Source organism: Embiotoca jacksoni, unplaced genomic scaffold (assembly GCF_022577435.1).
Source record: "Embiotoca jacksoni isolate LCO1_2020_lvr unplaced genomic scaffold, fEmbJac1.0.p SCAF_13, whole genome shotgun sequence".
NCBI classification, from domain to species: domain Eukaryota; kingdom Metazoa; phylum Chordata; class Actinopteri; family Embiotocidae; genus Embiotoca; species Embiotoca jacksoni.
The window spans coordinates 11,424,494-11,452,005 of NW_027185263.1; the positions used below are offsets into that span (position 1 = coordinate 11,424,494).

The 27,512-nt window shown below is 41.3% G+C and overlaps 4 protein-coding genes across 12 annotated transcripts; 2 read left to right on the plus strand and 2 right to left on the minus strand.

Annotated features, from left to right (window-relative positions):
- The first annotated feature begins 333 nt into the window (after positions 1-333).
- LOC138195943 (diamine acetyltransferase 1-like) lies at positions 334-2,264 on the plus strand. The gene is made up of 6 exons (XM_069145595.1): positions 334-987; positions 1,119-1,170; positions 1,296-1,376; positions 1,472-1,573; positions 1,722-1,762; positions 1,868-2,264. The coding sequence occupies exons 1-6, from the start codon at positions 922-924 to the stop codon at positions 2,033-2,035; spliced, it is 510 nt and encodes a 169-aa protein (XP_069001696.1). The 5' UTR covers positions 334-921; the 3' UTR covers positions 2,036-2,264.
- Positions 2,265-3,406: 1,142 nt separating this feature from the next.
- Positions 3,407-12,126, plus strand: LOC138196452 (zinc finger Y-chromosomal protein 1). Of its 7 annotated transcripts, XM_069146494.1 has the most exons (10): positions 3,790-4,078; positions 4,182-4,249; positions 5,314-5,389; positions 6,541-6,637; positions 6,951-7,265; positions 8,556-8,705; positions 8,800-8,928; positions 9,021-9,155; positions 9,305-9,448; positions 10,292-12,126. In XM_069146494.1, exons 3-10 carry the CDS (start codon positions 5,375-5,377, stop codon positions 11,590-11,592), a joined length of 2,286 nt encoding a protein of 761 aa, XP_069002595.1. In that variant the 5' UTR covers positions 3,790-4,078; positions 4,182-4,249; positions 5,314-5,374; the 3' UTR covers positions 11,593-12,126. The 7 variants fall into 7 exon arrangements, with proteins under 7 accessions (XP_069002593.1, XP_069002597.1, XP_069002595.1 ...); XM_069146492.1 differs by lacking the exons at positions 3,790-4,078; positions 4,182-4,249 and adding an exon at positions 3,407-3,762; XM_069146491.1 differs by having other exon boundaries at positions 3,790-4,249.
- Positions 12,127-12,957: 831 nt separating this feature from the next.
- LOC138196454 (lipocalin) lies at positions 12,958-15,253 on the minus strand. Of its 2 annotated transcripts, none has more exons than XM_069146498.1 (6): positions 15,085-15,253; positions 14,157-14,296; positions 13,954-14,027; positions 13,731-13,844; positions 13,538-13,639; positions 12,958-13,433 (listed from the first exon to the last, which is right to left on the minus strand). In XM_069146498.1, exons 1-6 carry the CDS (start codon positions 15,175-15,177, stop codon positions 13,414-13,416), a joined length of 543 nt encoding a protein of 180 aa, XP_069002599.1. In that variant the 5' UTR covers positions 15,178-15,253; the 3' UTR covers positions 12,958-13,413. The 2 variants fall into 2 exon arrangements, with proteins under 2 accessions (XP_069002599.1, XP_069002600.1); XM_069146499.1 differs by having other exon boundaries at positions 13,948-14,027; positions 15,085-15,251.
- Positions 15,254-17,594: 2,341 nt separating this feature from the next.
- zdhhc23a (zinc finger DHHC-type palmitoyltransferase 23a) lies at positions 17,595-25,347 on the minus strand. Of its 2 annotated transcripts, none has more exons than XM_069146502.1 (5): positions 24,752-25,347; positions 23,630-23,768; positions 21,650-22,285; positions 20,703-20,870; positions 17,595-20,051 (listed from the first exon to the last, which is right to left on the minus strand). In XM_069146502.1, exons 2-5 carry the CDS (start codon positions 23,746-23,748, stop codon positions 19,778-19,780), a joined length of 1,197 nt encoding a protein of 398 aa, XP_069002603.1. In that variant the 5' UTR covers positions 23,749-23,768; positions 24,752-25,347; the 3' UTR covers positions 17,595-19,777. The 2 variants fall into 2 exon arrangements, with proteins under 2 accessions (XP_069002603.1, XP_069002602.1); XM_069146501.1 differs by having other exon boundaries at positions 20,703-20,879.
- Positions 25,348-27,512: the final 2,165 nt, after the last annotated feature.

The window sequence follows — 27,512 nt, forward strand, 5'->3', positions numbered from 1 at the left end:
AAAAGAATTCTGCACTCTTAAATGTTGGCACACAAATTTGTGATTCAACAGTATCCAAACAAGGAATGTCATTAATTTTTTTAAAGAATGTGATGAATATTTACTCTGTGCAACAGGACCTTAAATTATTGTGCTTTACAGCCAAAAGCGAAATGTACGCAGGAGCATGACTGTCTTGTTTGTGCAAGGTTTGTAGTTTGTACACAGTAGATTAAAGTTTTCTCTTAAGCGAGTTAACCAAACTCAGATGCCTAAAACAAGCTAACCCATCAAAAATTAATCTAGCAGCTGCTCATTCCTGGAACTTATTCTCTTGTTTACTTGTTTTGGGAGGTACAAACTATTAACATAATATCTAACCGGTTCGGTCAACAGATCAGTGAACGTTTGTGTTTGACTGTCTGTGTGTCTGAATGTTTGCAGAGCAGCAACAAATGTTACGAACTGAAGAACAATTGGTTTCTTGTTGAAGGTTGCACTTGAGTAAAAAGTAAATCATTCACACTCATTTTCAAGTGTGAGTTATGTCTTAGGACCACTTAACAAATATTACCTGCACTGTTCATGTCGTTTCTTGTTTTTTTTCCAGGTCTGGTTAATATTTAGCTTTCAACCATTCGAAGAAAGAACAGTAAATGACAAAGATAATGAGTCAACGGAAAAGAAAAAGAAACAGGATGTACAGAACTGTCTGTCCATATATGGATTCTGCACACAGGTCTGCCTCCTCAAGGGGTATAAAAAAGGAACATTTCTCAAGCAGCTGTACCACTCTGCAACGCAGCCAATGTATTTCTGTATATGGCTTTCTGAATTTATTGTCGGGGGGTGAACTCCTGAGGAACGGATGAAGAAACAAATTTTGCTTTTGTTCACATTCAGAGGGCTAGTAAGAAAAGGGAAAAGAAGTAAAAAGAGAAAATGGCCAATTTCATATTACGGAGAGCTGAACCAAAGGATGTGTCCGATATCCTGCGACTCATAAAGGTAAACCGGATGTTTAACCTAATATTTCAACATGTATTTCAGCAAATAACAGCAAACTTTTTACCTCTGTTACTTGAGTGTACTTCAAATTATCAAGTTAATTTGTTGGCTTTCTTGTCTTTGCCTTTTAGGAACTTGCTAAATTTGAAGATATGGAAGAGAAGGTGCTGCTGACCGAGAAAGGTGCCGTTGTTTTTTTTCACTTTACACTGAACTTTAGTATTTAAACATGTATTTACCTGGATTTTGAACAGGAAAAAAAAGTTTTCAATCTTCAGAGTCTTATAAAGTTAATGTCCCACTTTTAGAACTACTTGAAGACGGCTTTGGGGACCATCCATTCTACCACTGCTTGGTTGCAGAAGTCCCAAAAGAGCAGAGCTCAGAAGGTTAACAAACATGTCTCTTACATAAAACTTTTACTTATTCATAGATGTTACTTACAATATAAATTAAACTCTTACCTCGTGTTGTGTTCTTCAAGGACACACTGTGATTGCCTTTGCCATGTATTACTTCACATATGACCCTTGGATCGGAAAGCTTCTCTACTTGGAAGATTTCTACGTCATGAAGGAGTTCCGTGGTAAGGTTTTTGACAAGTGCTGCATTATATCATGGTCTTAAAAGTTAATAAGCTACAGATAATAGGTTTTGCAACGTTGAGGGACATTTTTCACTCACTGTCAGGAAGTGTTTTATTTACTCTGTGCATTTAATCTTTCACCATGCAGGTTTGGGCATCGGCTCGCAAATCCTGAAGATTCTGAGTGAGGTACGATTGCCTTTGAGTAATTAAAGTTTATGGGCGACTGATTCCTTTTCGTTTCATATTCAGTGCTTTATATGACATTGTTCTTTTCTTTTTTTCTTCCACTAGACTGCAGTGAAGACTCGTTGTAGCAGCATGCATTTCATCGTAGCAGAAAACAACACAAAGTCTATCGAGTTCTACAAGAGAAGAGGTGCAGCTGATCTCTCTTCTGAGGAGGGCTGGCGTCTTTTTGAGATTGAGAAGGAGGGCCTGCTTAAAATGACTGCAAACTAGAGTTTACTGTTCTGTGACTTGTACAGACTTTTGATGATAGCAGTAATCCTGTTGTGTTTGGTCGGAGATTTGGCACATTCTTAATAAATATATTTACAAATGGGCTTTTACTTTTGATGATAAACTGTTTCTGATGCTTTCAACTGACTTGAATTTAGACTGACCTCTACTGTTTAATGAATGAACACTGAGATTTGGGAATAACATAGTAATAATATGCTATACTGCTGACAGATATTGTCTGATTTGGATATGTTTTAAAGGTCTGCAAAAGTAATGAAAAATCATGAAATAAAAAAATTACTGAAAGATTTGCAAAAACATGTATAATTTTGTATGTTAGACACTGTGCTCTTTATAGTTTAATAATCACTGTTTTGCTTGTGACACTTTATTGGGTCCTCATCTTGCGGCTGAGTAATTATTAGTTTTTCTTTAACATATTTTGCATTCTATTTTTAAGGTCATAGGTAATAAATCCAAACATTTTCAAAAGAGCTGAAAGGATACCCAAATGAACAATGTTAATCATCATGTGCCAATAGCTTAGAGTCAGTGGTGAAAGTTTCAGATCCTTTATTAGGTAAAAGTAGAGCTATTTTAAATGTAAAAGTAAAAGTCTTATATTGAAGAAGTTGCTGAAGTTAAAGAATGATCACATAAGCAAAATGAAAAAGTAGGTATCAAAAATAAAGATATTTCATATTATTGTTATAGCCTATTATCATTATTATATAATTAAATTACTACTAGGCTAATTAACATGTATGTTCTAATGTGGAGTCTAGAACTATTTTACATGCTGTTAATTTAATATATAACATATGAATTGTGTTATAGGCTGATAATTACAATGCAATATCACTGCTTAAAGTTGTAGCAAATTGATGGGTGAAAATAGCGTGTGCACCTCTGCCTGCCAGAGGGAACTTCCAGATTCATACTATCAACACTACTTCACTACCTGTAGCTGTGCTCGTTTTCTCTGTAATTTAATTGTGATTTCCAGGGCTTTTTTTTTTTTTTTTTCTTTTTTTTTTTTTTCTAATAGAAAGAGTTCAAAAGCTACTTCTTTTTGTCAAGCAGGTATTGGGATAACATAAACTGTTTAAGCAGTTGACTTGCGAAGAAACCTTGTGTTTATTCAGTTTCAGAGGATGAAACTACTGCGGTGATGGAGTGTTTCTTTGAAAACTAGTCGGCGCTTTGTTTAAATGTCGCTCTTCGTCTGGAGGTCATAGTTTCATCGCCATTTATTGTCCGCATCGCCGATGCAGTCCGCTGCTCGGGCGGCTGAAGCATCCCGTTACGAGCTGCACCAGCCTTGGGGCATAAACTAATTAAAATCAACACTACACTGCACGTTTTGACATAAGGCAGCCTGAACGCTGGTCTTGAGATTATGGCCTGTTTGGTGCCTGTCGCGGTGATTTCCACCACAACCCTTCCGCATTTTCCTGCTGCTCTCGGGCTGTGACGTGTCGTGCTGACGGCGGCCTCGGAGCTGGAGGAGCGGGGGGCTGTAGCAGGACCAGATCTGGCTCCAGACGTCCTGCTTCGCTTTCAGCGGTGCTCCAGAAACAACCCCCTAACCCCTCCTTCTCTGCTCCTCTCCGGCCCGCCCAAATAACACTAAATTCCCGACTGAATCCTGCCCGAGTCTGGGGGAACCAGGCGGCCTGGGAAGCCGAGGAGCGGACAGAGGCCATCCCTGCAGCATAAATCTGGTACGCGGCTCGACTTTGCTCCCGCGGCGCCCGGTTTCAGAGCTCCGGTTGCATTTGCGTGTGTCCGCGGCTGTTTGTTTTTGCATGCATGTGTTGTTTTTAATTTATTTCTTTATTCTCGCTGAGAGGCCGCAAAAGGGTTGGGCCTTTTCTTCTCGGGCCCGGGCCTCAACAGAGGCCGTAATTGGTAAAAAAAAAAAAAAAAAAAAAAAGGAAAAAAAAAAAGAAGAAGAAGCAGCAGCAGCAGGCCTATCCGGTTAGCTGGCCGTCCGGAGGCTTTCCGCAGCCGCGTGTCGTCGTCGACCGTCTATTATCGGTAATAACAGCTCGTGCGCGGTACGACCTTTCATTATGACGCGTTTCACAACTTCTCATCGCGAAGGAAAAACATTTTTTTTTAAATAATTGTTCAAATTTAGCATTCGTCCGGGACACGAAGCTAACAAAATGGCGGACGCTGGTGTGATGAAACTCGGTTGTAGAAAAGGTGTGTTGTGTTCAGCCCTCCTCCCGCTTCACCACAGACCCGCGTCGGAGCAGCCGTCGCCTTCTTCCTTTGGCGTTTTGTTTGTTGTTTTTGTGTGTGTGTGTGTGTGTGTGCCCTGCTGCATGTACACATGTGCAACCCTGCTTCTCCTAAACGTGTGTTTTCGGTCGTGACGGTCGGACTTCGCGTGTGTAATCGGTGCTAACGTCGCTCCGGTGGTTCGTTGAAGACTTGCCCGTGAACCGGGTCTTTGGCGCTGCGGGGTTTTTTTTTTTTTGTTTTGTTTTTTTTGGACATCGGCACGGATGAGCAGCTGAGTGAGAGCCCGACCGACCGACCGAGGAAGCTTCTTGTTTTTTTTCTTTCTTGTTTTTTTTTTTAAATGTGTTGTGTGGTGTATCTGTCGGGGCACGCTGGTTACACGGTTGTGCAGCACGTCTCCGCACACCGTTGTCGTGTTTTCCCACCTGGAGGTGGGGGATGGTACATCCAGGGGAAATTAAATGGCTGCATCGTTTTCTGTTTACATCTCAGCATCCCCCCCTCTCTCTCTCTCTCTCTCCCCCCCGCGTTTGTTTGAGGGAGAGATTCCTGTCGCGCATTATCTCACCTTCATATTCACGACGGAGGGAGGACCAGTGAGGCTCTGAGGATTATTATTTTATTTATTTATATTTTTTTTTTTTGGGGGGGTGGGTGGAGGTGGGGGGGGAAATGTATGCTTAATTTTTTTTTTTGGTAAATGAATCAATGATGCGGTCGTGGTAATTGTGCCACCGGTCATTTCCCTTGCTGTCCTTTGCCGCAGACACAAGCCCGACCCTGTGGACATCTATTTTCTTATTTGTGTTTGGTTCAATTTAGTCTCCCCCACCCTCCTCCCCTCACCCCCCACCCCCCACATATAACAACAGACGTTTTAAATTGCTTCTTCTACACCTGGGAATTTACTCTGAGACTTGACTTCATTTTAATGACATCAAATGGTGCGATTTGTGTGTAAATATATGTGAATAATATGTCAAAACAAACGAAGGTCTTACAGAGAAACTTGTTCCTTGTAGAAGCCAACACAGGATACACGTTTGGGAAGTTTCTACACCAGTGCTGATACACTGAATAAGTATGAATAAGAAGCAGGTATGAATAATAATAAACTATTTATCAAGCATCTTTCATATATACATGTTTGACTTGGGATAAGAGCATAAAGACTGTCATGAATGTAAAAAGATGTATTGAATGAAAACAGTATTGTTAAAAATTACTTAAAAGTAAGATAGAAAAAAAAACAATTCTCGTGCTGTTTCTTAAAATCATGAACAGAAGTTGTTTGTCTTAACTTGTGGTGGGAATATGTTCCAAACCTTTGGTGGATAAAAACTGAAAGCTGCCTCACCATATTTCTTTTATGTTTACTAACAATCAGGCCTTTGATGCCGGCTTTTGGTCCTTGACCGTTTTCAATACTGGATGCTCATTTTGTTTCGGACAAAACCAGGAATGTGTCTTTTTTTTTTTTTTTTTTACACCAAGCCCTGTTTCTAAAATAAAATGCTGAGTGTGCACTATATTTACATGATCAGGTCCACTGAAACCTACATCCTGTATTTCCTGCAGTGAGCCTTCTGAGGATGGATATGTAGTAGCTGTTGTGAAAAGCCGAGCCAGTGGTTTCGCTATCATGTGAATCACATCACAATGTTGGACAAACCGATTCGCTTCAAGGATCAGTTAACAAGCTCATTAAGGCTTTTCCAAGATACATCTCAAAAGAGATTTCTTGATATATTTTTTATAGTTTAACATACAATATTAGTCACGTTTACATCCGTCACATCTGTGACAGTGCCTTATGAAATTGAATTGGGTTTATAGCAGATTAATGACCATGAACACACATGATTTTGCTTGTGTGGGTGCAGAGTCATTTGCTTAAGACTCAGTTATATCACATGTGCACCAAAATGTAATAAACAATGTTTCCAATACAGCAGCTATCAATATATCATATCATCATATATTACCGCAATTTACGTAAATCGTATGAGAAGATTGACTTGGCTGACTTGCTGTGCATTGGTCCAGTCCGCTGTAATATGGAAGCGTCACATAGAAAATAATTACTATACGTGTATGAGGATGTAGTGATGTAAGTTACCATGATATGTAGCAGCATCATAATTGATGACTAACCTATGAAATTTTGCAGAGGTTTGCGTTGTCATTCTGTTTTTGCCTTCAACAGTTTTGGTCACCAATGATCTAAGCTTCTTATCATTTGGTTTCAGCTCTCCAGTAACAAATGCAGTGCGAGGACAATGGATGAGGATGTCACCAGGCTTGCAATACATTCGGAAGAGCCTAAAATAATATTACACGGATCGGGTAATTAGCCATGCTCATGTTAATGTGTGTTTTTATTTACACATAGGATGCTTGTCGGTGTGTGTGTGTGAGTTCTGATAAGTGTGATCATGTCGGGGTACTTCAAGAAGCAGGATTTGTCAGCTAGCCAGATAACTTTGAAATATTTAAATGACTTAAAGTATAGTGTTGTCGCTACAAGTTCACGTTGTAGTTGAATGATATCAGTTGTAAAGCAGTAACGACATTAAACCCACCATTTATATTACCCTCACACGATAAACGGTTGCTCCTGACTGTTATCTGGTTAACTGGGTAATCCTGCTTCTTCCAGATGAGGGTGGTACCGGCGGACAGGAGTTTGTCGTGGAGCTTCAAGAGACTGTGTTGGTGTCAGAAGGCGAGGGGGAAGGCATGGCGGTTCACAGGTTTGCCCCGGACGAGCTAGTCATCCAGGATGCTGTTGAGGATGTGGTCTCTGAGTATGTGCACTGCGATGAAGATGAAGATGTTGCTGTAGAAACCTGTGTGATGGCTCTGGAAGGCGAGGAGGAAGGTGTTGCCATGGGAGACATCCCCGAAGATGGGCTGGACCCAGAGCAGCAGGAGGACGATCAAGATGGCTGTGGAGATTATCTAATGATATCCTGTAAGTTTTTTTGCTCTGCGCTGCAATTAGACTGAAGTCAGTGTGTCTTGGATGGAGCGGGTTGTTATCCAATCCAAGATGAACTTGAAATGTGATTCCTTAAACTTTTTTTTTTCTGAGATGATTAAATGTTTTATAATGTTCTGTTCTGCTCTCATACAGGAGATATATATATATATATATTTATATATATATATATATTTCTTTTTTTTTTTCTTTTTTCTTTATAAGTTTACGAAGGGAAGGAAAGGGATGTGTCACGCTGTATCATTTTCAATTATATCGGTATAATTTTTGAGACGAATGGAAAAAAAAAAAAATCCTGATGTGATTATGGCAATATTCCAACTTGTTTATGTAATGACATCATGCTGTTTCACGACATAACATTTTTATTGAAGAAATACTCTAAAATATATCATTTTAAAACCATCTCGCCTACCCATAGGGCAGCACTCATTACATACCATGAATGTAATGTAAATGGGCTAAAATGACCTCTTTCTTCTGTTGTTCCTGGGCAGGTTGATATAACTTGCAGTGTCTAATTAGAACTGTGGAAGAAGTGTGGTTGATTTTTTTTTTTTTTTTTTTTTTTTTTTTTTTTAGACCAGATTAACTTGTGTCTCTGTGTGTATTGAGTATTGACTGTGAGTTAGTATGAGAATGGACTCTGGTTCCTGCAGACCCTTCTGAGCTGATAGTTTCAAACTATTTTACAGAATAATGCAAATATACAATTTTTAAAGTACATGGCAGCGTATCAAGCTCAAGCAGACCGTTTTATACGTCAGTAATTACTGCAACAATGCTGCACCGACGAGCCCACCATACAATTTCTTGGTCTTACAACATAAAGTGGTACGGCATGCTCTGAGACACACAGTACCACAGTGTTTGTATAAAACATTAAACTCTTGTGTTCGAATTGAATCTAAACTGAATTGTGGAAACGGAGAAAACAATGTTTGAGTGCTTTGAGATTAAGTTTAGCCACTGATGCGTTGGAAGAATACACTTTGAAAAGGGGAAATTGAAAGTCCATTTTGGTTTGCTGTATTATTGACCGACTAGAACTACTTGTAACCCGTGTATTCTGATAAACTATGGTACTCAATCTCAGGCTTGACAGGGTCAAATTTAGATGAGCTTCTAAAAAACATGTGGTACTGTTTGCGATCAGTTTCAATGAGGCATTTATAGCATGTCGGACTTTACAATGTCACCATCTCACGGCTGGTTGACCCCCCCTCTCGGCTTTAATGAAATGTACTGTCTCCCCCTTGCTAGTGGATGAAGCTGGTAAAATGGTGTCTGAGGATGGAACAGAAGTAACAGTGGAGGGAGCTGTGGAGGACCAAGAGGTGGAGAAGGATGAGGACGGACAGGAGGTGATAAAGGTCTACATCTTCAAGGCTGATTCTGGGGAGGATGACATGGGTGAGTAGGAGTTAACCTCGGCCCCTTTTGTCATTCATTTGTGGCCTGTTTTCCAAAAAGTCGGGAAATCTAAAAAGCCGTTTTTATTCTGCAGGAGAATCGGTCGACATCAGCGACGGAGACACGGAGAGCGTGGCGTTGACGGAGTCTTCAGGCCAAACACTCCGAGAGAAGATGGTTTACATGTCTGTCGGGGACTCTCATCACAATCAAGGAAACCACGGTGAGTCATCCCGATCCAACGAGCGGGGTTCGCTGCTATGAAACTAAACGTCACTAGTTTGTTGGTTTTGTACATCTCGGGCTCATCTACAGGTGGGTCCAAGGGGACTGATGAGGTTTATATGGAGGTGGTGGTAGGAGGTGAAGAGCCAGTAACTCACGACCGCTCGTATGACAGCGTGTCTCTAAGCAAGGACTTCATGCCTGTGGCCTGGGCAGCTGCTTATGGTCAGCACCCTTGTCTATTAAATTGCTTTTAAAAAAAACTACGCTGGAAGCCTGTGCATCAACCACGTCTCTGAGTGTCTTCGGCTTAAGCTTTACTCGTGCCGGTTTGGTTTATTTTTGCGTTAAAAGACACGCTGTTGTCCTCACAGGTGCAGAAGATAGCGAGAGCTGCGAAAACCGAAACGGTGCCGCCAGCGCCCTGCTGCACATCGATGAGTCGGACGGGGTTGATGAGATCAATCGACAGCGCAACAAGAGCAAGAGACGGTCAGAGCCTCGGCAGGTCCAAACAGGTAAGGGCAACACACACACAAAAAAAGAAAAGAAGCCTCTTTGGGACAGTTTTGAATGTAAATAGTAAATGTCCTTTGTCTTGTCAGCCTGTAAAAAAAAGGCTTTTAGGTCACAACCTCTGCAGTGGAGCTGCGCAGTGCTGAATAATACAGCAGGAAGGATGCATTAATATCCATAAATGAAAAGTTGATGATACTTTTAATTTGATTGATCAATAACCAATGCGGGCAAAACTCTCTATATATTCCATTTAAATGACTTGGAGGGAAAAAAAGAAAGAAAGCAACGGTTTACATTTGTTCCTAAACATTGTTGTGTTGGGTGTCAGGTTTCAACAAGAGTTTGTCCACTTCGTAACAAAACACCCTCAATAAGATGAAGAAAAAAGAAAATTCTGCTCTCGAGTCGTAGTTTTAACAATCACAAGGTTGGAACTCGTGGAGGAACCTTTATAAAGTGAACCATAAGGACAGGACATCATAAACCACGCTTTATTTACTGAAGCACAATGCATTTACTCTGCTTCTGATACTGGTCATCTCTAAATCTGGCCGATGGTTAGTGCTGCTGCACTGATAAATCTTTCTCGTAAATGTTTCTGGGCTTTGTGACTTATTAATTTGACACATTTCCTTATTGCAGATTGCATGTACACCGTCTAATCTAAACATGTCATTGGTATAAATAATTTCACCCATATCGTCATGTCAAAAGAATATATTCACCATTTCAGGGGGATTTCACCAGAATGGGAGCGAAGATGACAAAGTTGGTGTTTACTTTACAAACTGGACGACGACCACGTGGTCATTTCTTTCTCCCTTTTCTCATTGTCTCTCCAGCCATCATCATCGGCCCGTACGGTCAGCCGCTGACCGTTTACCCGTGCATGCTGTGCGGGAAAAAGTTCAAGTCACGAGGCTTCCTGAAACGCCACACAAAGAATCATCACCAGGATGTTCTGACCAGGAAAAAGTACCAATGCACAGACTGTGAATTCACCACCAACAAGAAAGCCAGCCTCCACAACCACATGGAGGTACACGCACTGAGCAGCAAGGCCCCATTCGAGTGTGAAATGTGTGGCAAGGAGTTCCACCAGCAGGCGGCGCTGTTCTCTCACCGACTGCAGCACCACCACCGGGAGCCCAAGAGCCAGCCGCCTCCACCGCCCACCAAGATGCATAAATGCAAGTTCTGTGACTATGAAACTGCTGAGCAAGGACTGCTCAACCGGCACTTGTTGGCTGTTCACAGTAAAAGCTTCCCCCACATCTGCGTGGAATGCGGAAAAGGCTTTCGACATCCTTCAGAGTTGAAGAAACACATGCGCACGCACACCGGCGAGAAGCCGTACTCCTGCCTGTACTGCGACTACAAGTCGGCCGACTCCTCCAATCTCAAAACACACATCAAGACGAAACATAGCAAAGAGATGCCGTACAAGTGCGAGCGCTGCTTCCAGACCTTCGCAGAGGAGGAGGAGTTAATGCAGCACGGACTAACGCACGAGGAGAATAAGACCCACCATTGTGCCCACTGTGATCACAAAAGCTCCAACTCCAGTGACCTGAAGCGCCACATCATATCTGTTCACACCAAGGACTACCCACACAAATGCGCCGTCTGCGGGAAAGGCTTTCACCGGCCGTCCGAACTGAAGAAGCACTCGGTCTCCCACCGCACCAAGAAACTCCACCAGTGCCGGCACTGCAACTTTAAAATCGCAGACCCTTTTGTTCTCAGTCGCCACATCTTGTCTGTCCACACGAAGGAGCAGCAGGCCTCACCCGAAAAGAGTGAGGCCAAGAGGACAGAGACGCACGCTCCCGTCGCGACGCCTAAAAAGTCCGCGCCGAGCGGGTCGGGCGCCTCGGGGCCGCCCGCCCGAGTCAGCGCAGCCAGCTTAGCCAGCAGCGTGACTGTAGTTATTGGGAAGGGACAAAAAGAAAGGAGAATTTACCAGTGCCAGTACTGCGACTACAGCACCGGGGACGCGTCGGGTTTCAAGCGGCACGTGATCTCCATTCACACGAAAGACTACCCGCACCGCTGCGAGATCTGTTCGAAAGGCTTCCGACGGCCCTCGGAGAAGAACCAGCACATCATGCGTCACCACAAGGACGTGGTGCAGGCAGAGTGACTCCGACCGAGCCAAATACTGTGCCACAACCGAGAACAATGTCGGCGCGTCCGTCACGCCCCGAACCACAGCACCCTCGGCCGCGTGCCGCACTCAGTCCATTCTGTTGTTTTTGATCCTCCGCCTGATGTTTGTCCAGAAATGTATACACGTGTACATAACGTTTAATGCTCCGTCAGAGTTAGCAACCGAGCCCCTCCGTAGACTTGCACTTTTAACTGCATGTCCCTTGCTGGTGACAGTGTGCATGGCAGATTGTGCAGACGTCTCTGTAGATACACGGTTTTTTTTTTTTGGGTTGTTTTTTTTTTGGTTTTTTATTTTTTTTAATTTTGCAGGTAGCAATCAGCTCTCAATCACAACGGTCTGAATTATTTGTCTTAAAAACTGAGGTGTGATTTTCAAAATGTTTGTCATTTTGTTGAAAATGTACTTAACACAGCGGTATGGATCAGCAACCTGTTCCCAGTAGCACTTGGTAAAATCCTGTGTATGTGTGCGAGAGTGCGTATGAGAGAGGGAAAGAGGGGAGGGGACGGGACGGGACGGGAGGGGACGGGATGGGGGGGAGGGAGGGAGTGTGCGAAGGGGGAGAGGGAGGGGGTGGGCGGGAGGCACAAAAAAAACAAAAAAACAGCAACTGTTGTGCTTCCCGGTGCTCCGACCCCACCACACTGTAACAATGCTCTTTGTTGTGTTGACAAAAAAAAAAAAACATAAGGCTGGCTGTGTGCAGAGAAAGGAAGCAATCACCCCGAGCTTTGTCGGCAGGGGTCCGTGGCCGCGGAGGTGACACAAAGTACGCCATAGAAGAGTCATGTGTGTCATTGTAGCGAATACAACTTCACGTATGCACATAGATCTCGACGCGATCGTTAACCCCATCGCTTGATTATCACGTCAGATTTTTTTTTTTTTTTTTTTTTTTTTTTTCCAAATCCGTCGGTGTATTGTTCAGAACGAGGGCCCAAAGCAGAAGCGACGAAGCCCCTGACTTGACAGTATTTTTTTTTTTTTTTTAACTCATCAACATTAACGGTAAAAAGCTGTTCACACAGATGCTTTATTTATCTATAAATTGACATATCTGTTAAACCACAGAAAATGCATACATGCATCACTAGGATACAAATATTAGACTGGGTTTAAAAAAAAAATTACAAAAATAAATAAAAAAAAAAGCTCACATCAGTGTCCCAATATAACTGTCTGTCGTACAGTATAGCCGGTGCTGCGGTTATGGAATTATGGAATGAATTGTTTTTCGCCAACACAGATGTACTTTTGCCAGTAGAAAGGGAAAACGTATATCTTTTTAGATGCAACGTCAGAAGACAGGTGCTGGTGGTGTACATGTACTATGGCTTTTTACATTTTTGTTATCACCTGTGATTATTTCTGTTTTTATATTTATTTCATTTACAAGTTGTTGTATAGTTAAGTGTAACTAGACTTCTATGGGACGTAAATTATTGTTTTGTATACAAAGCTGTACAAAGCGTGTAGATGTAAACACTTGATTAAAAAGGAAATCTGAACTGTGTTGTTATGGATGTACTTCAACGTATTTGTTAAAAAAAGATAATAAAGCAAAGTATTTTAGTCGTTTGTCTTTTTATTTGCCAGCGGTGGTGAAGAAGGCGTTCAGATACAACTGCAGGTTACAAGCGTTAAATGGAAACCAGGCTTTACACCGTGTTTTGCAGCATTGAGAGCTATTTTTTTTTTTTGGAACATTTTTAAGAGGGCAACAAAAACATTTCTCAGTTCATGACGGCGACTTCGATGGAAGTAGAATTTTCACAACAAACATAAAGGTCCTTAGGCAGCTGGGCACTCCGCTAGGGAAAGATAAATCAACAGAGGAAAGTGATTAGTTCTTAACGTCACCCTTAATCACAGGTTATTTTCACACAGACCTCTCCATTCATATATATATAAGTACCGTTTTTGGGAAGGAAAACAATATTTTCCGGATAAACATCCATCTCCAGGGAGAACTGCCTGAACCTCTCCATCAGCTCAGTGCTGAGGTCCGTCCCGCGTCCTGTGAAACCACATTGTGTTATTCTGCTGTGACTGTACTGAACTGGTCTGAACGGATTAAAGTGCAGAATCGTGGATAAATGTGCCTTTACCATACAGCTTGTTGACAACAGTGGATTCGTCCGCCTTGGTCTTGATGGTGTGAGCCAGAGCGTACTCGTCATACTTCACGTCAACCATGTTCAAGTCATTCACGTTCCCCCAGCCTGACGGAGAGAAAGAAGACGTGACGGGTGACGCAAGCAGAAACACCCAGTTTGCTCATGTTCGGTGTCTCTCCGTGTGCTCCATGTGTGCGGTTTCACTCACGCTCACTTGTGTACGTGAACTTCCCGGGCATGTCAGTCTTTTTGGCCAGGTTCGTCATTCTCCAACAAGAGCCGTCGGAGCTGCAGAGAAACCAGCGAAATAGGATGAGCTGCGTCACCATTAATCTCAGTTCTAAGTTTTTTTTTATCACACATATTTAAAAAAAAAAAAAAAAAATCCAGTCTTCCTGCCTGTCCTCTCACGCTCACCCGAGGCTGCTGTACAATATGTTCAGGTCCCCTTCAGCAGTTGGGGTGAAAATGGAGGTGCCCATCTTCATGGTTTCTCTGCGGTTGACAAACCAATCGGCGTTCGTGGCAAATCCAATCAGGTACCACTTCCCCGCCATCTGTGGACACACAGACAGGGAAAACATAGAAAATACACACAAATACAAGATGTATTCACTGGAACACCTGCATTTCAAAATAACTGAAAAAAATAAATCCTTTAACTTTATATATAAGTAACTGCAAAATAATGATTACACAAATGTATCCAGTGTATCCAGTTCAGGGCATGTACCTCCCAATTTGAATGTCTGGCCTATATCTTTGACTAAATGAAGTTTTATTTTGCTGTCACATGATAATATATATTTGAAATTCGAAGTAGCGCACATGTTTGTTTCGGTGTGGTGTGTTTTCTGAAGGGAGACGATTCCTAGTCACAATTGTAAGATATGAAACTATGTAGACCTCCTCTCAGTCCCAGATCCTAGCAGGGAGACTCCACTAAAATTCACATGATCTCACACCTTTAATTTCAGCTCTTATATATTCTGGAATGCGTTCATCTATCTAGTTTCCTGAGAAAGCAATTTCAGATATTATATTTCTTAGTCCATGCTGCAGGAAGCTGTGCAGCTTATTAAACATGCAATGAACAAATATATGTTTATCTATTATTAATAAAAGGTCAAATCATCCATAAATCATGAATTCCATACATTACCTAAACTTTAAAAAAAACAAAACTTGAAATGAATGACAAATGAGGCACGCTTTAAAATGTCCTCAAGTAGATTTAAATCTCTCTTTATGATCTGAGAAAGTAAATAAGAATGAATACAGCAAACATAAATCTGTTGTAAGAATAAAACTAAAATGACAAAGTTCAGCCAGGCCTGTCTCTTACCCCCTGTACATTGAAGTCTGCCTGAGGCATAACTTCAGAAGAAACCACCTTGGAGGCGAGCACCGCTCCCAGCAGGGTCAGCAGTAAAGTCATCGTTACTGAAGGTCGGTCCAAAAGCGATGATGGAGGAGAGCGTGGGTCAAAATCTAGAAGTCTGCTGTTGACGTTGTGCCTGATGACCCTTTATATAGTGGAGAGAGAGACTACCGTTTCCCTCCCAACACACACCCACCCACCCACCCACCCACACCCACCCACACACACCCACCCACACACACCCACACACACCCACACACACACACACACACACACACACACACACACCCGCACCAGAGATGGGATGGGTTCAAACACGCAAAGCTTCAGATTCAGACAAACACAACTGCAGTTTCAGAGCCACAAGGTTCATCCCTGCCAGGGCAGAATTTAATCAACCGTGTGAGGGATGAATGACAAACAGGAGGCAGGAAAAACGTGCAAAGAAACAGCCTGACCTGAATAACAAACGAGCAAAGATTAAAGCCTTCCCATCACATAGAGTTCCATTTTGCAGCTTTAAAAAAAAACATGGTAAACAAGGCAGTGGCCGCCCTCCAGTGCTTTCTGTGGCAGAGAGCACAGAATCAAATTCAACTGTCAGCAGTTGCGATAGAAACAACACAAATGCCCTTGCAGATTGGCTCGCTGATCATCCTTCATGGGGAGAATTGAAATGCTTTCCTGGGAGCTATAGTGTATTTGAAAGTCTGTAAATACTTTCATCATTTGTTGCAAAATTACATGAATTAGTCACCTAAATGTACACATTGAGTTTCCAAAATTATTCCAAACTTGGCCTGTCAACAGTCAACTGTGGTGTTTTTTTCTGGAGCATCTGATTGCATCATAGGATCTCCATCTACAAATTGATAATGCAGTAGGAGTTGATCCAATCAACTGGAAAAATGGGAGGGCAGTAAGTAGAGCAGAAGATCATGATCAAAGTACCGGAGCAGTAACTAAAAGGACCTTGAAAGGAGGATGTTTCACCAACTGCTGTTTCCAATGTTAAGAATGAACTCTGACCTCAACTGTTAGGCCAATATGGTCCTTGAAGTTAATGTGTAAACGACAAAACTAACTTTGTCCAAACCTCCTCTGCTGATGAAGACCATGCAATGTGATGTTAAGGTCAAGAACGGCTACTAAATGGACCTCAAGGTTGAGATTGTGAACTGCTTTCATGTTGTTTGGCATGGCACTAGTCAAATGTAACAAGAAAAGAAAAGCATTTTGTGTTTTTTTCCTTTGTGTCACTTGCCAGCTGCAACTGTGACTTCAACTAAAATACCTGCTGTGATTAACATTAAAACTGCTTCTATCCCAGATTAGTTGGATCCCTTCTGACAAATACATGGCTTTCTAAATCAGATAAGGAAGCTGCTCTGAGCCCCCCCCCCCCCCCCTTATACTGATAACAAAACATACATTCACATGACTTTGGACAGAAATCCCACTATTTTATCATAAGTAAGAGTTAAAACAGTTTATGTGATTGCAGATAATTTGCTTCAAGGTGTTCGTGCCCAACAGGTGCAGAGGTTAAGTGTGGTGTGTTGCAACGTTGGCACTGCAGTAGTTATGCAAGTTCAACATTTTGAATGCAGCATTTCTACTCAGTCTGAGTAGATCTGAGAACTTCACCCACCGCTGTAGAAAGATTACATGACTCCAGGATGATGGGAAGGAGGAGATTAAATATTGTGATGTGTTGGAAACAGTACTGTCGTGAAGTACAGGCAGACAACGTGCCACAGCACATTGATTCCTCCGCCCTACATACCTGGCCAGTTCAAACAGGTTGTGCTTTTCTGCTCGAAAAAACAAATATTTTATGTAACGTGTAAGAAAATTATTTTATAACCGCGTGTTAATGCCATGCCGTTACACAAAAGAAGTCTGTAGAAGAAATATACTTTATAAGTAATCTGCACGTGAATTATCACAGAGGCCAAAGCCAAACTAAACTGCAAAGATTCAGTTTCAGAAAGTTTATAGTTCTGATGGGCTGAAAATGAATTCATGCCAAATATTTTATGTAACGTTGCGTAAGAAAATTATTTTATAACTGCGTGTTAATGCCATGCCGTTACACAAAAGAAGTCTGTAGAAGAAATATACTTTACAAGTAATCTGCATGTGAATTATCACAGAGGCCCAAGCTAAAATAAACTGCAAAGATTCAGTTTCAGAAAGTTTATAGTTCTGATGGGCTGAAAATGAATTCATGCCAAATATTTTATGTAACGTTGCGTAAGAAAATTATTTTATAACTGCGTGTTAAGGCCATGCTGTTATACAAAAGAAGTCTGTAGAAGAAATATACTTTACAAGTAATCTGCATGTGAATTATCACAGAGGCCCAAGCTAAAATAAACTGCAAAGATTCAGTTTCAGAAAGTTTATAGTTCTGATGGGCTGAAAATGAATTCATGCCATGTTGGCAAAATGGTAAAACGAGGAACTCCTACTGTTATTCCACCTTGAGAGTGTTCGCACATTATTCCGAGAACCTCTAGTCACAAAAGAGCCGAAATCAAAAGAAATGTGTTACACATTTGTATCAGTTCATAAACAAGTGACTCTATATACTGACAAACAATGTGAGTTACTTTTCTCAACCAGTTTGTAGCGACTTCTGCAATTCTTTTCACCAACACTATATCAAACTTGGTGTGAACAATTTCTCTCTCTATGCTGTAGTAATTACAGTATGAATGATATTAACTCACAACTTTAGCTCAGCACCCTGAAAAAGAAATGTATGGCTTGCCCGTCTTATGACTGAATATTTTGTATACGGTGCATACTGTACAGTCAATGAATACACAGGAATCTTTTGGGGGAAATGACAGTAAAATACCAGAAATGCACTTTATAGGAAAGAAGGTTAAGGCTGAAAACAATATTATTATCTGCACACTGGTTTTTAATCTCAGTCAGAGAGCTTCATCACGTACCTCAATACAATGATGAAGAGCGGATGTCCAGTTTAAAAGACCGTTAGCCACAAACAATATTAAAAAGACAAATGTAATGACATACTGTATACAACTTCTATATTTCTACAGCCCTACCAGTCAGACTATACATTTATTTTGCCCCAAGGTGACACCAGTCAGGGAAAATTATAATCTTGTGAAATTAATTTGCTGAATGTGCTGATAAGATGATAACGTTGACGTCATGGTTTTGCCTGTGGGCCTCATTGAGCAAGCCTGAGTGTGAAAAAAATGTTCAGGGTGACACCAATATAAAGGTTGAACTAAATATTAACATTAGTGGCGGGAAAAGCACGCAGATCAACCTAAGGGTGGCGCCACAGTAAAGACTATTCATTCTGTGACTCTAAAGTTGCTGGCACTGAAGTTTGGGGCAGCGGAGACGCCAAATAAAGCTTTTGCAGAGTGTTTTAAAGGAACATAATTTATTGATTTAAACAGCCTGATTAATTTACTCCAGCCAAGATGTGCATTATGAGGACTGATAATGGTAAATAGTGGAAGATGGGAATGAAACTGGAATCTTGACATTAGAGGACAGTACATAGACAACACTGTTCAGTTTTCCATTTGCAATATGCTTTATGAGTGGGAATGGAGATTTAACTACTGTACATTGCAATGGCCTGGATTTTTGCCTTCAGGTTAACACAAATTTGTAGGTCTGAGCAGTGTGAAAGGGGGACCACTGGCACTGTGAAAAAACAATCAATAAACACCATTAAATTAATAATCAGTAATGCAATGTATAACAGAGAGAATACTAAGTTAAGACAGGGGGGGAAAGAGATTATAAAAACAACTGAAGCTGTTCCAGGAATTTCTGAATCACAGGGGTCAGATTTTGTCTGTGTCTGTTCTTCATGCCCGTTTTGTTGCATCCAGTGAACAGTCTAAAATGACATTTTATAAAAACGCTGGGATACGATAGATGCTCTTTCTAGCATGTGTCCGGGATGCTCTTGAAGTTCAATGAACTCAGAATACCTATGCAAACACAGTGCTTGATATTATATGCCACACATGAGAATATTAACAGGTTAAATTTGCAGTCGTGTTAACTGAAGGCATCTAAGGCAGGCTAAGCCTGAAAAGTTATGTATGAAAAGGCCTTAAAGTGACCCCAGTACAAAAGATAAACCATAGACTAAATATAAAAATGGATTAGAACTTTCTCTTAGGCTTTCCTCTGGCGCCACCTTAAGGCCATAATGGCTCTAAAAAAGGGCAAAGATGTCTCCAGTTCACCAATTTTGTTCTCCAGTGAATAATGAGCTTTATTGCCTCAAAACCCGGCTGATCTTCTTTGACTTTAACTCGTTGAACTGAAGTCGTTTTTATTTACCTTTTTAAAGAACATGCAGCTGAAATATTTTGAATTCAGTCACAGAATGAATTATGTTCCCTTTTGGTCAGTTCAGAAAATGTGTACAGTGCTTAAAGCCTTTTGTCTCAAGGTTAATTAATTCAAACTCCAAAACATGTATCAATGCACTGAGGACTTTTATCTTTGAATTCCCCCTGCAAATGCATCGTTAAATCGTCTGGAATGCCATAAACAAAAGGAAGTCATGATATATCCTAAGACATATGAGATGGACTTCTTCACACATGTGGGTAATCATTATGTAATTAGAAAGTATGAAGTGAAACTAGACCAAGTCAGTGAGGCTGGCGCGAAGAGAACCTGAAGCATCTGCCATGGTGAGGAACTCAACCCAGTTCTGATAGAAGCCACGTGAATAATGTCCCGTGTCGATGACGAGTCCCCACAGGCGCCTCTGGCCCGTTTTGTTCCTGAGAGCCAGCTGGGCCTCCCGCTCTGTCACATTGAAGCTGATGTTTAGGACTTGTGTCACCAACAGGTAAAGCAGCCCACCTGTAACAATGCTGCTGTACCAGGCGCAGGTGAAGCAAAGAGCTGTGCTGGAGACGTAAACACAGAACGAATAGAACATTACTGCACCATAATATCTTGTCTGAAATGCATCTGCAAGTGCAGCATTTTATTTTCTAATGTTGGCTGGACAGCTGACCTTCATATACAGTCAATATGGCACAATTTAAAGAAGAAAGGAGGGAATTGAAAAGGTTTCCTCCTTCTTTTCTGCTGTTGTCTAAGTAAAAATATAGAAGGGAAGTAAATATATGAATAAAAGGGATTTCATTGCAGCAATGTAGAGATGAAAGGGGTTTTTGTTTTGACAATCTGGCAACTGTTCCAAAAGCTCCGGCTTAAGTTTGAAATTACATTAACAGCTTATAAAAACAGGTCGCGAGTCAATCATTTAATTCAAAATAAAATCATCTTTCCGTTGTTTCACAAAAAGAAAAAGAAAAACAGGACTCCTAAAAGTGTGTGAAAGAAGAGACAGTAGAATTTGGTTTTTGCAAATGATATGCATGATTTGCACGAATGTAGAATAAAAAATGTTCATTGATCCACCTCAATAGCAAACTGGAGAGTTTAGATTTATACATATATATATATATTTAAACTCTTTTACCACTTTGACTTGTGATCTACTCTTACATGAAATTTGACATTCACATGCAGACATTTAAAGGGTGCTGTACCTCGACTGACTGTAGACGCCGGGGCAGTTGAAGAGAGCCGTCATCAGATACTCTCGAGGACAGAGGCTGCGAAGTACCAGACTGATCCCGTACAGAGACGTCAACAGGAACACAGAGAGGGTGAGCAGAAAACTGCGATGGTTGGCCTGTCCAACGCAGCTGTTTATCCTGCAACACCTCGACACACAAGACCATGTACCAGTCAGAGCAGGTTAAAGCAGCAACACATTACAACACATACCGCTGTCTGTAAAATGATGTTTTACTTTTACATTTTACGATTGCATAATTCCGATTACGTTATTTCCCAATCACACTTCAATCATCCTTCTCGTTTGATCGTGTGCTCTATTTAAACGATAATAGTTGGAACCCAGACTTTTTGACTGTTTTACTCCAAGACGCAAGCAGATCTTAGCTGTCTGCTCTGCAGAGTGGGAGAAGAGGGGGGGGGGGGGGGTATTTCTGCAAGCCCAAGCATACAAGTAAATTTATATAAAATATGCTGTTAAAGCGCTATTCACTGATGGTCCTGTCCTCCTTTTTGTTGCTCCGAGTTGTTAGCTGTTATGTCTGGTTTGAGGTGGGAAGTGTCCATCATTTCATGCTCAATTGTTGGACCATTTTGTGTGCATCATCTGGGTACTTCTAGTGCACTGCATGTTTCTGTACTTGACGGCGTGAACGCACTTATGCACTCGAAAGTAGTGAGTGTTAGTATGTAAGTGGAACACAGCCCTTGTTTCTCTGCAGTGGAAGAAAAACAGTTGGTAAGTGGCGTTTATGTTGGACATATATGACTGTTGGTGTGTAAGTTCAGTTACTGAATCCATCATAATTCAGGTTTCATTTTCATGTTGTCTTGTGAATGCACAGTACAGCTCACTTAGAAGTGGATCACAGGCCCCATATGAACTATATACATATGTACGTTGAGTCAGACCCACCAGATACAATGGTGGTCCAGACGCTGCACACATGATCCGCAGGTTCGACAGTGCCCTCCTCGGGGGGGTCGCATTATTTTGCACATGGGACAACTGCTCCATTTTGCTGTCGGGGCCTCCTTTGTTGTCTGCAGGTCTCCTGATGTCCCTGAGGAAGAGGCAGCTGACTGGACAGATCCATTAAGGTGTGTGGAGTCCTTCATAGCCTCCTGACTGTGAGTGTGTGCTTTATGTAGGGAGGCGGTCACAAATCCCGGGCCTCTCTTGGTGTGAATAAGAGAGACTATAGTGAGAATCATTCCAGTGGTGACAGCACACAGCTGGAGCTGGCTGACGTCCCCACGAGGTAAAATCTCTGTGATGAAGAGGTAATACATGTAGGCCAGAGAGTAGAGTGCAAGGGTGAGGAAGAAGAGGGTGCGCCTCTTCTTTCGGTGCGTGGCGTAGTAGTACCAGAGCACCAAGCCGGGCAGAGCTGTCAGGATGATGATGCCCAGCAGGTAGTGCAGCGCTGCAACCCTCAGCAGGAGAGGCAGCAGCAGCAGGGCTGGCATCATGGAGATCTCCAGTTTGTCGATCACGGCTCCAAACACAGGAGACTGACAGCCGCTTTTACATGGTTTGTCCTTCAGCCACCTACAGAGAAAAATGGCAGTTAAGTCATATTTTTACAAACGATTGTAATTCTAAAAGTGACTGATAGTTGCTCTTTTCATTGGGGGGAAATTCATACGTTGTTTTTTTTAAGTGCTTGTGCTGCATACATTTTTCAGTACGAGCTTAAATAAATGATTTTGATTTCACATTAGTAGATTTTTTTTATGAAATACTGTAGTCTTTTTCAAAGTCACACTTAGTGATTAGTATCATAGCAATAGTGACATTTATCAACTCAATACACAGCAGAGTTAGGTGACTGATATTTCAAGGCTGTGGTCGAGCTCATAGATTCTTACTTGCATAAACAGACATCAGTCAAGTGAAGGATCAGTGGCAGACTGGACTAACGTATTGAACTTAACAACAGCTCTGCCCCCACACTCTCTCTGCTGGATGGAAGGGGGGGTGGGGGGGCATGTTAACAAGGCAAATGCATTTTGGTCATTTTGCTGACTAGAGGAATGGCAACCCTCTCATCTCCATCACATTGACTACAGGCTGTATTGACATAATAGGGAAAATATGAGGTCTTGTGAAGTGTGTATATATATATAGTATAAATATATATAATATAATATTAGGAATTTCTTCGTCTTATAATCAAAACCAGACTAACCCTTTTGGGAGGGGCATTGTGTATACTTGATGCTACTCTGAGATCCATGGTTATGTAAATATACAAAAGTTTTATGCAAGTGTATATTTTATTGCACAGCCCCTGTAAAGAACAGGACCTCATGATCGCTGTATGTAGTAATTCAGGTGTCACATCAAAGCAAAAAGTTGACTTTTTGGGAATATAGAAGCTTTTGTTTCCTAAAGTTTTCATGTTGGTCAGTTTTATAAGAAACTGCAGCCAGGCAACTGCCAGTCAACATACTGTATGTAAGGCTCCTTCACACATCACATTTCTTTTATTTATTATTTGTGTGAAAAAGTAAAGGTAGAAATGACACATTTTCTGCACTATTTTTTGGCTTGGAGACAGTTCCAGGCAACCAGCCGAGATCTCAGGACTATTTCCGGTCTTTATGCTAAGCTGGCGAACTAGCTGCTGGCTGTAGCTTCATATTTCAGTCAGACAGACACGAGAGAGAAATCAATCGAATCTAACGCTCACCAGAAAGTCAATAATCTAATTTACAAAAATCTATTCTTATATATCATCTCTCTGGGACGTAATCCAGCCTTGGAATTTTTTTGGTGACTGTTACTGAGAGCAGTCTTTTAACTAAAATACTGCTTCTTCTGTATGTGAATGATTTTGCAATACTTGAGTATATTCTGAGTGCCAAACCTTTTTCTTCTCACCCTCCATACCTGTTAAAGGCTTCATCCAAATCTTCACAGTCACAGTAACATCCGTACTGGTAGCTATCACATTCACAGCAACACATAGGGTCATCTGGCTCTGGAGGCTTTAACTTCTCCCATTTCATAATGGCTTCAAGTTCACAAGCTGTCGTTTCAACACAAAAAGCCAAGAGTTACACGGCTGCATATTTGTACATTTTAAAATATTTTAACACAAAAAGGTAATCCTACCACAAACAATAAAAACCTGTCTGAACAAAAAGATTTGACTGATTCCTTTGTTTACAAAGCCCTGCAAGACTCCACAATTTACATGCACTCAATGATTTGATCCAAGCTCACTTAACTGTCCTTTAACTGTTTCTCCAGATATGATGAACGCTGACAAATTCAAAATTCAGATCATGGTGTAAATCTATCTCTAGGTGACAGTTTATAAAACCGCACATATGCACAAATATCATGGCTACAGGAGACTTATGTGACTGACAAAAATAACTACACATGAATGAATACAATGCTGTGTCCAAGATGCAAGAAACAAAAAAACCCCCAATATGTTACTGATACTTTTAACGCAAATAACGATGTAAAAAATATTTATATTGACAGACAATAATTATAAAGTAGTATAAAGGCTAAAGCAAGTTGTACTGGACTTAAACTGCGTTAGCAACTCTCTAAAAGATCATCTTTTTGTTACAAAAACTAATAATCTTCATAATTACACATCCCCAAGAGCTTTGAATGTAATTGGTTGAAACAAGGCCACTGTGTCCGCAAGGACGAACTATCTGGGCCAGCAAACCCAAGACCTAAACTCTCTGAGATGCACTTGAGTTATTGTCAGTGTGAGTTATTATTATAGACTGGTTGGTACGAGGGGTTACAGCCTAGTAATGCAGAGCCTGACACGCATCTATACACAAATGAACAAAAACAAATCTTAGTCAGGGTTTGTCTGTTAGTTTTGTTTTCTAATTTAACTGTTTGTGTGACACTGAGTCCGACTGCAACTAATAGTAAATCACCATTTTGCACAATCAGCCTAGCTAACACTATTTGGTTTTTCTAGGTTTTAATTGGCACATTTTGAAAAGTAGAAATAGATCTTTTCTGTTGACTTACCTTTTGTTTCCCAAAAAAAACAAAAAAACAATCACAAAAGCTGTTGGCTGAAGTGATCAGATTTACTGTTTCCAGGCAAAAGTTATGCGATCTTCAGCAGACAATGAAGAAGAAAGGGATTCAGAAGATGACCCTTGTCAACAAAAATCCTTCTGTGAGTGACTGAGGCAGAAGAAAAAATGAAAAGAGCAGCCTCGTTTCTCATTAGTCATTTGTGTTGAAAAAGGAAATTGGCATGTTTCTGCTGTGGTGGTGCTGCGGCGACACCGAATCAGTGCAGTGAGATGGTTTTCATTTCTTGGATTCCCATGGTGGAAGTGTCCCAACAGAACTTGAGTTCCTCCTGACAAGTGGTTTGATATTGTGTTGCATCTGCCAGCTCACTTTCCCAAAGACTCTCTCTCGCTCCCTCGTACCATCAAATAGTTCACAAGTCGTACTCTGACATTACTACTTCTACTTTAAAGCTTCAATCGGTTACCATTTTAGATTTGAATGGTACTGGCATGCTTGGTAAATATAGGCGCTACCTCAACTGGCTGAAAGAGTCAGAGAGCCTGTCATACCTCGCTCCACAGCTGAGGGGCTATGTTGAGGTGTTCAAAAGCTGCAACAGCAGCCCTGATAATCCACACTGACCTGGACGAGGGTGTATGTATTAGAAAAATGACAGGCACTCATAGATGAGGGAGTGAGGGATGATCCACGGGGCAGCCCCACCCTCTGGGATCATATTTCCTCCCACAGGCAACCTGACCTCGCTGCTCACGCACAGAAAACTCTAGAAGAGCGATGTGTGCGTGATCAGAGGAAACACTGGCAGGCTCCTGTGGTGATGTTAATACGACCCTGTGTTTTTCTGCATTACAGTCTTTGTGACAACACTGAATACCAGCAGTGACAATGTGGTAGGTGACCATCGCAGGGAAGTTTTCTCTCCCCCCCCCCCCCCCCCCCCTCACACACACCTCCCACCCCTGCAGGAGCTCGTAGGCTCAAATACACATCAGCCGCCCCACACGTGGTCTTGCTCATGAACACTTCAGCAGACAGCTGATTTTCCAACGCAGGAGCTTAAATCCAGCCTTTACTCTATATGCCGCTCTTTTCACTGTATCAGCGAATAGCGTTTAATAAAAGATCAGACGCAGCGAAATAGAAGCAGCAAGGAGTATTAGTGTTTGATTTGGGCCACATTGTGCCGAAAGACTTTTTAAAAACTGGGCATAAGAAGTGACAGCTCAGTGAAATGGGAAAGCACACTGGCACCTGGAGGATTGAGAGGCAGGGAACACCGTGAATTTCACGAGGAGTCCGTCTGAAATCCGATGCAGCATTTGAAGTCATGCTGGCTGATATTAGAGACAAGATCTCCATTAATGACTCCGTACTAAGTAAATTAATTTGCCATCCGATTTTCTTTGGGACCCAACAATACAAAGGCAGAAAGTATTCCCCATTTGAAGGAAGAAATAAAACATGGATTGACAGGAGATGGAACCCCCACTTTCACAAGCAAAGCCATTTATGGTTTTGTTAATGTCATCTTAACACACGCACACGCACACACACACACTGCCTATCAGTCATTACAAATTTAAGAGAAAAACAGAACGAGAAGCAGGTGCATTATAAACTAAAGGCTGGTATGTTTGGAAGCCTTAATGTCTGCACTCTGATTGGACTGAATCAATGCAGAGAAAAGATGCTGCTCTTGCTACTGCGTTTTTTTTTTTTTTGCTTCCATTAGTCTTAATGGAGGCCGGAACCTGAGATAGCGGCTCTAATCTAATTTGGAGGATTTAATGCTGGGGCAACACACTGAACCAGCAGCACATGCTGAAGATTACACATCAGCAAACTAAATGCAGAGATGCAGCATGCAGCAGAACAAAGCATGACGAGTCAACGGACTAAACAGGTTTGATGATGCAGCTGTCCAATCCATCTCGTTGTCATATGCACAACGCTGTGAACATTTTAGACACCAAACGTAAAGGGAGAAGGCTTTCAGAAATTTTAGAATTAATTTGGGACCAATCAGATGCCTTCCTCATTAAACTGCATTATGGATAAGAACCCATTTCCATGGTGGATTTACACTACTCTACACATTTGCACACATGTATACATCATATATTATGTTATATTTAAAGTGTATTCTAGTATATTCTTTATAATTTGGTATGTCATAGATACAGCTGAGCTACTTTAATTTATTTGGTGTTGTGTTACTTTCTACTGATCCATATTTCTGTTTAAAAGCGATCTGTCACTCTATTTGCTTTTGTATAGTACTGTATGTTTCTCATCAACCAGATGTAGGTGGGATTTGTTAGAAATAGGACATCTCACCTCCATGAACCAATCAAAATCTAGCAGCAGGTGAGGGGTTGTTTGCTCATTTTTACTGGCCACTGTCAATCAAATCAGCTCGAACCACATCCACACAGTGCTGGCAAAGCAGAGAAGCTGAGTGTCACATTCTTCATAAATAATGATTAACAATGCTGGTTGTTGCACCTATAGTAATATTAATTACAGTTTTCAGGTTTTTTTTTTTCAGAAAATGTAATGGTTACTAAAAAAAAGGATTTAATTAAACAATCTTGACTTTTGACTGTGATTGACTCAGGCTTGAATAGCTCAAATATGTTAAAACTAATTTTAGGGAGACTAAAATAATGCACATTTAGAATATTTGCATGTGGTGAACCGCGCAACCTCTGTGTTTTGGACTTAAATACATCACTCAGTCATG

Coding starts and splice junctions, on each gene's coding strand:
- LOC138195943 (XM_069145595.1), top strand. CDS start 922: ATGGCCAATTTCATATTACGGAGAGCTGAACCAAAGGATGTGTCCGAT. Junction 988..1,118: donor ATATCCTGCGACTCATAAAG/GTAAACCGGATG, acceptor TTTGCCTTTTAG/GAACTTGCTAAATTTGAAGA. Junction 1,377..1,471: donor AAAAGAGCAGAGCTCAGAAG/GTTAACAAACAT, acceptor GTGTTCTTCAAG/GACACACTGTGATTGCCTTT.
- LOC138196452 (XM_069146492.1), top strand. Junction 7,266..8,555: donor AGATTATCTAATGATATCCT/GTAAGTTTTTTT, acceptor CCCCCTTGCTAG/TGGATGAAGCTGGTAAAATG. Junction 9,156..9,304: donor GGCCTGGGCAGCTGCTTATG/GTCAGCACCCTT, acceptor TTGTCCTCACAG/GTGCAGAAGATAGCGAGAGC.
- LOC138196454 (XM_069146499.1), bottom strand. CDS start 15,177: ATGACTTTACTGCTGACCCTGCTGGGAGCGGTGCTCGCCTCCAAGGTG. Junction 13,845..13,947: donor GTTCACGTACACAAGTGAGC/GTGAGTGAAACC, acceptor TCTCTCCGTCAG/GCTGGGGGAACGTGAATGAC. Junction 13,640..13,730: donor TGTTGTCAACAAGCTGTATG/GTAAAGGCACAT, acceptor GTGGTTTCACAG/GACGCGGGACGGACCTCAGC.
- zdhhc23a (XM_069146501.1), bottom strand. CDS start 23,748: ATGAAATGGGAGAAGTTAAAGCCTCCAGAGCCAGATGACCCTATGTGT. Junction 20,880..21,649: donor CTGGACCACCATTGTATCTG/GTGGGTCTGACT, acceptor TTGTGTGTCGAG/GTGTTGCAGGATAAACAGCT. Junction 20,052..20,702: donor GGCGTCTACAGTCAGTCGAG/GTACAGCACCCT, acceptor TTACGTCTCCAG/CACAGCTCTTTGCTTCACCT.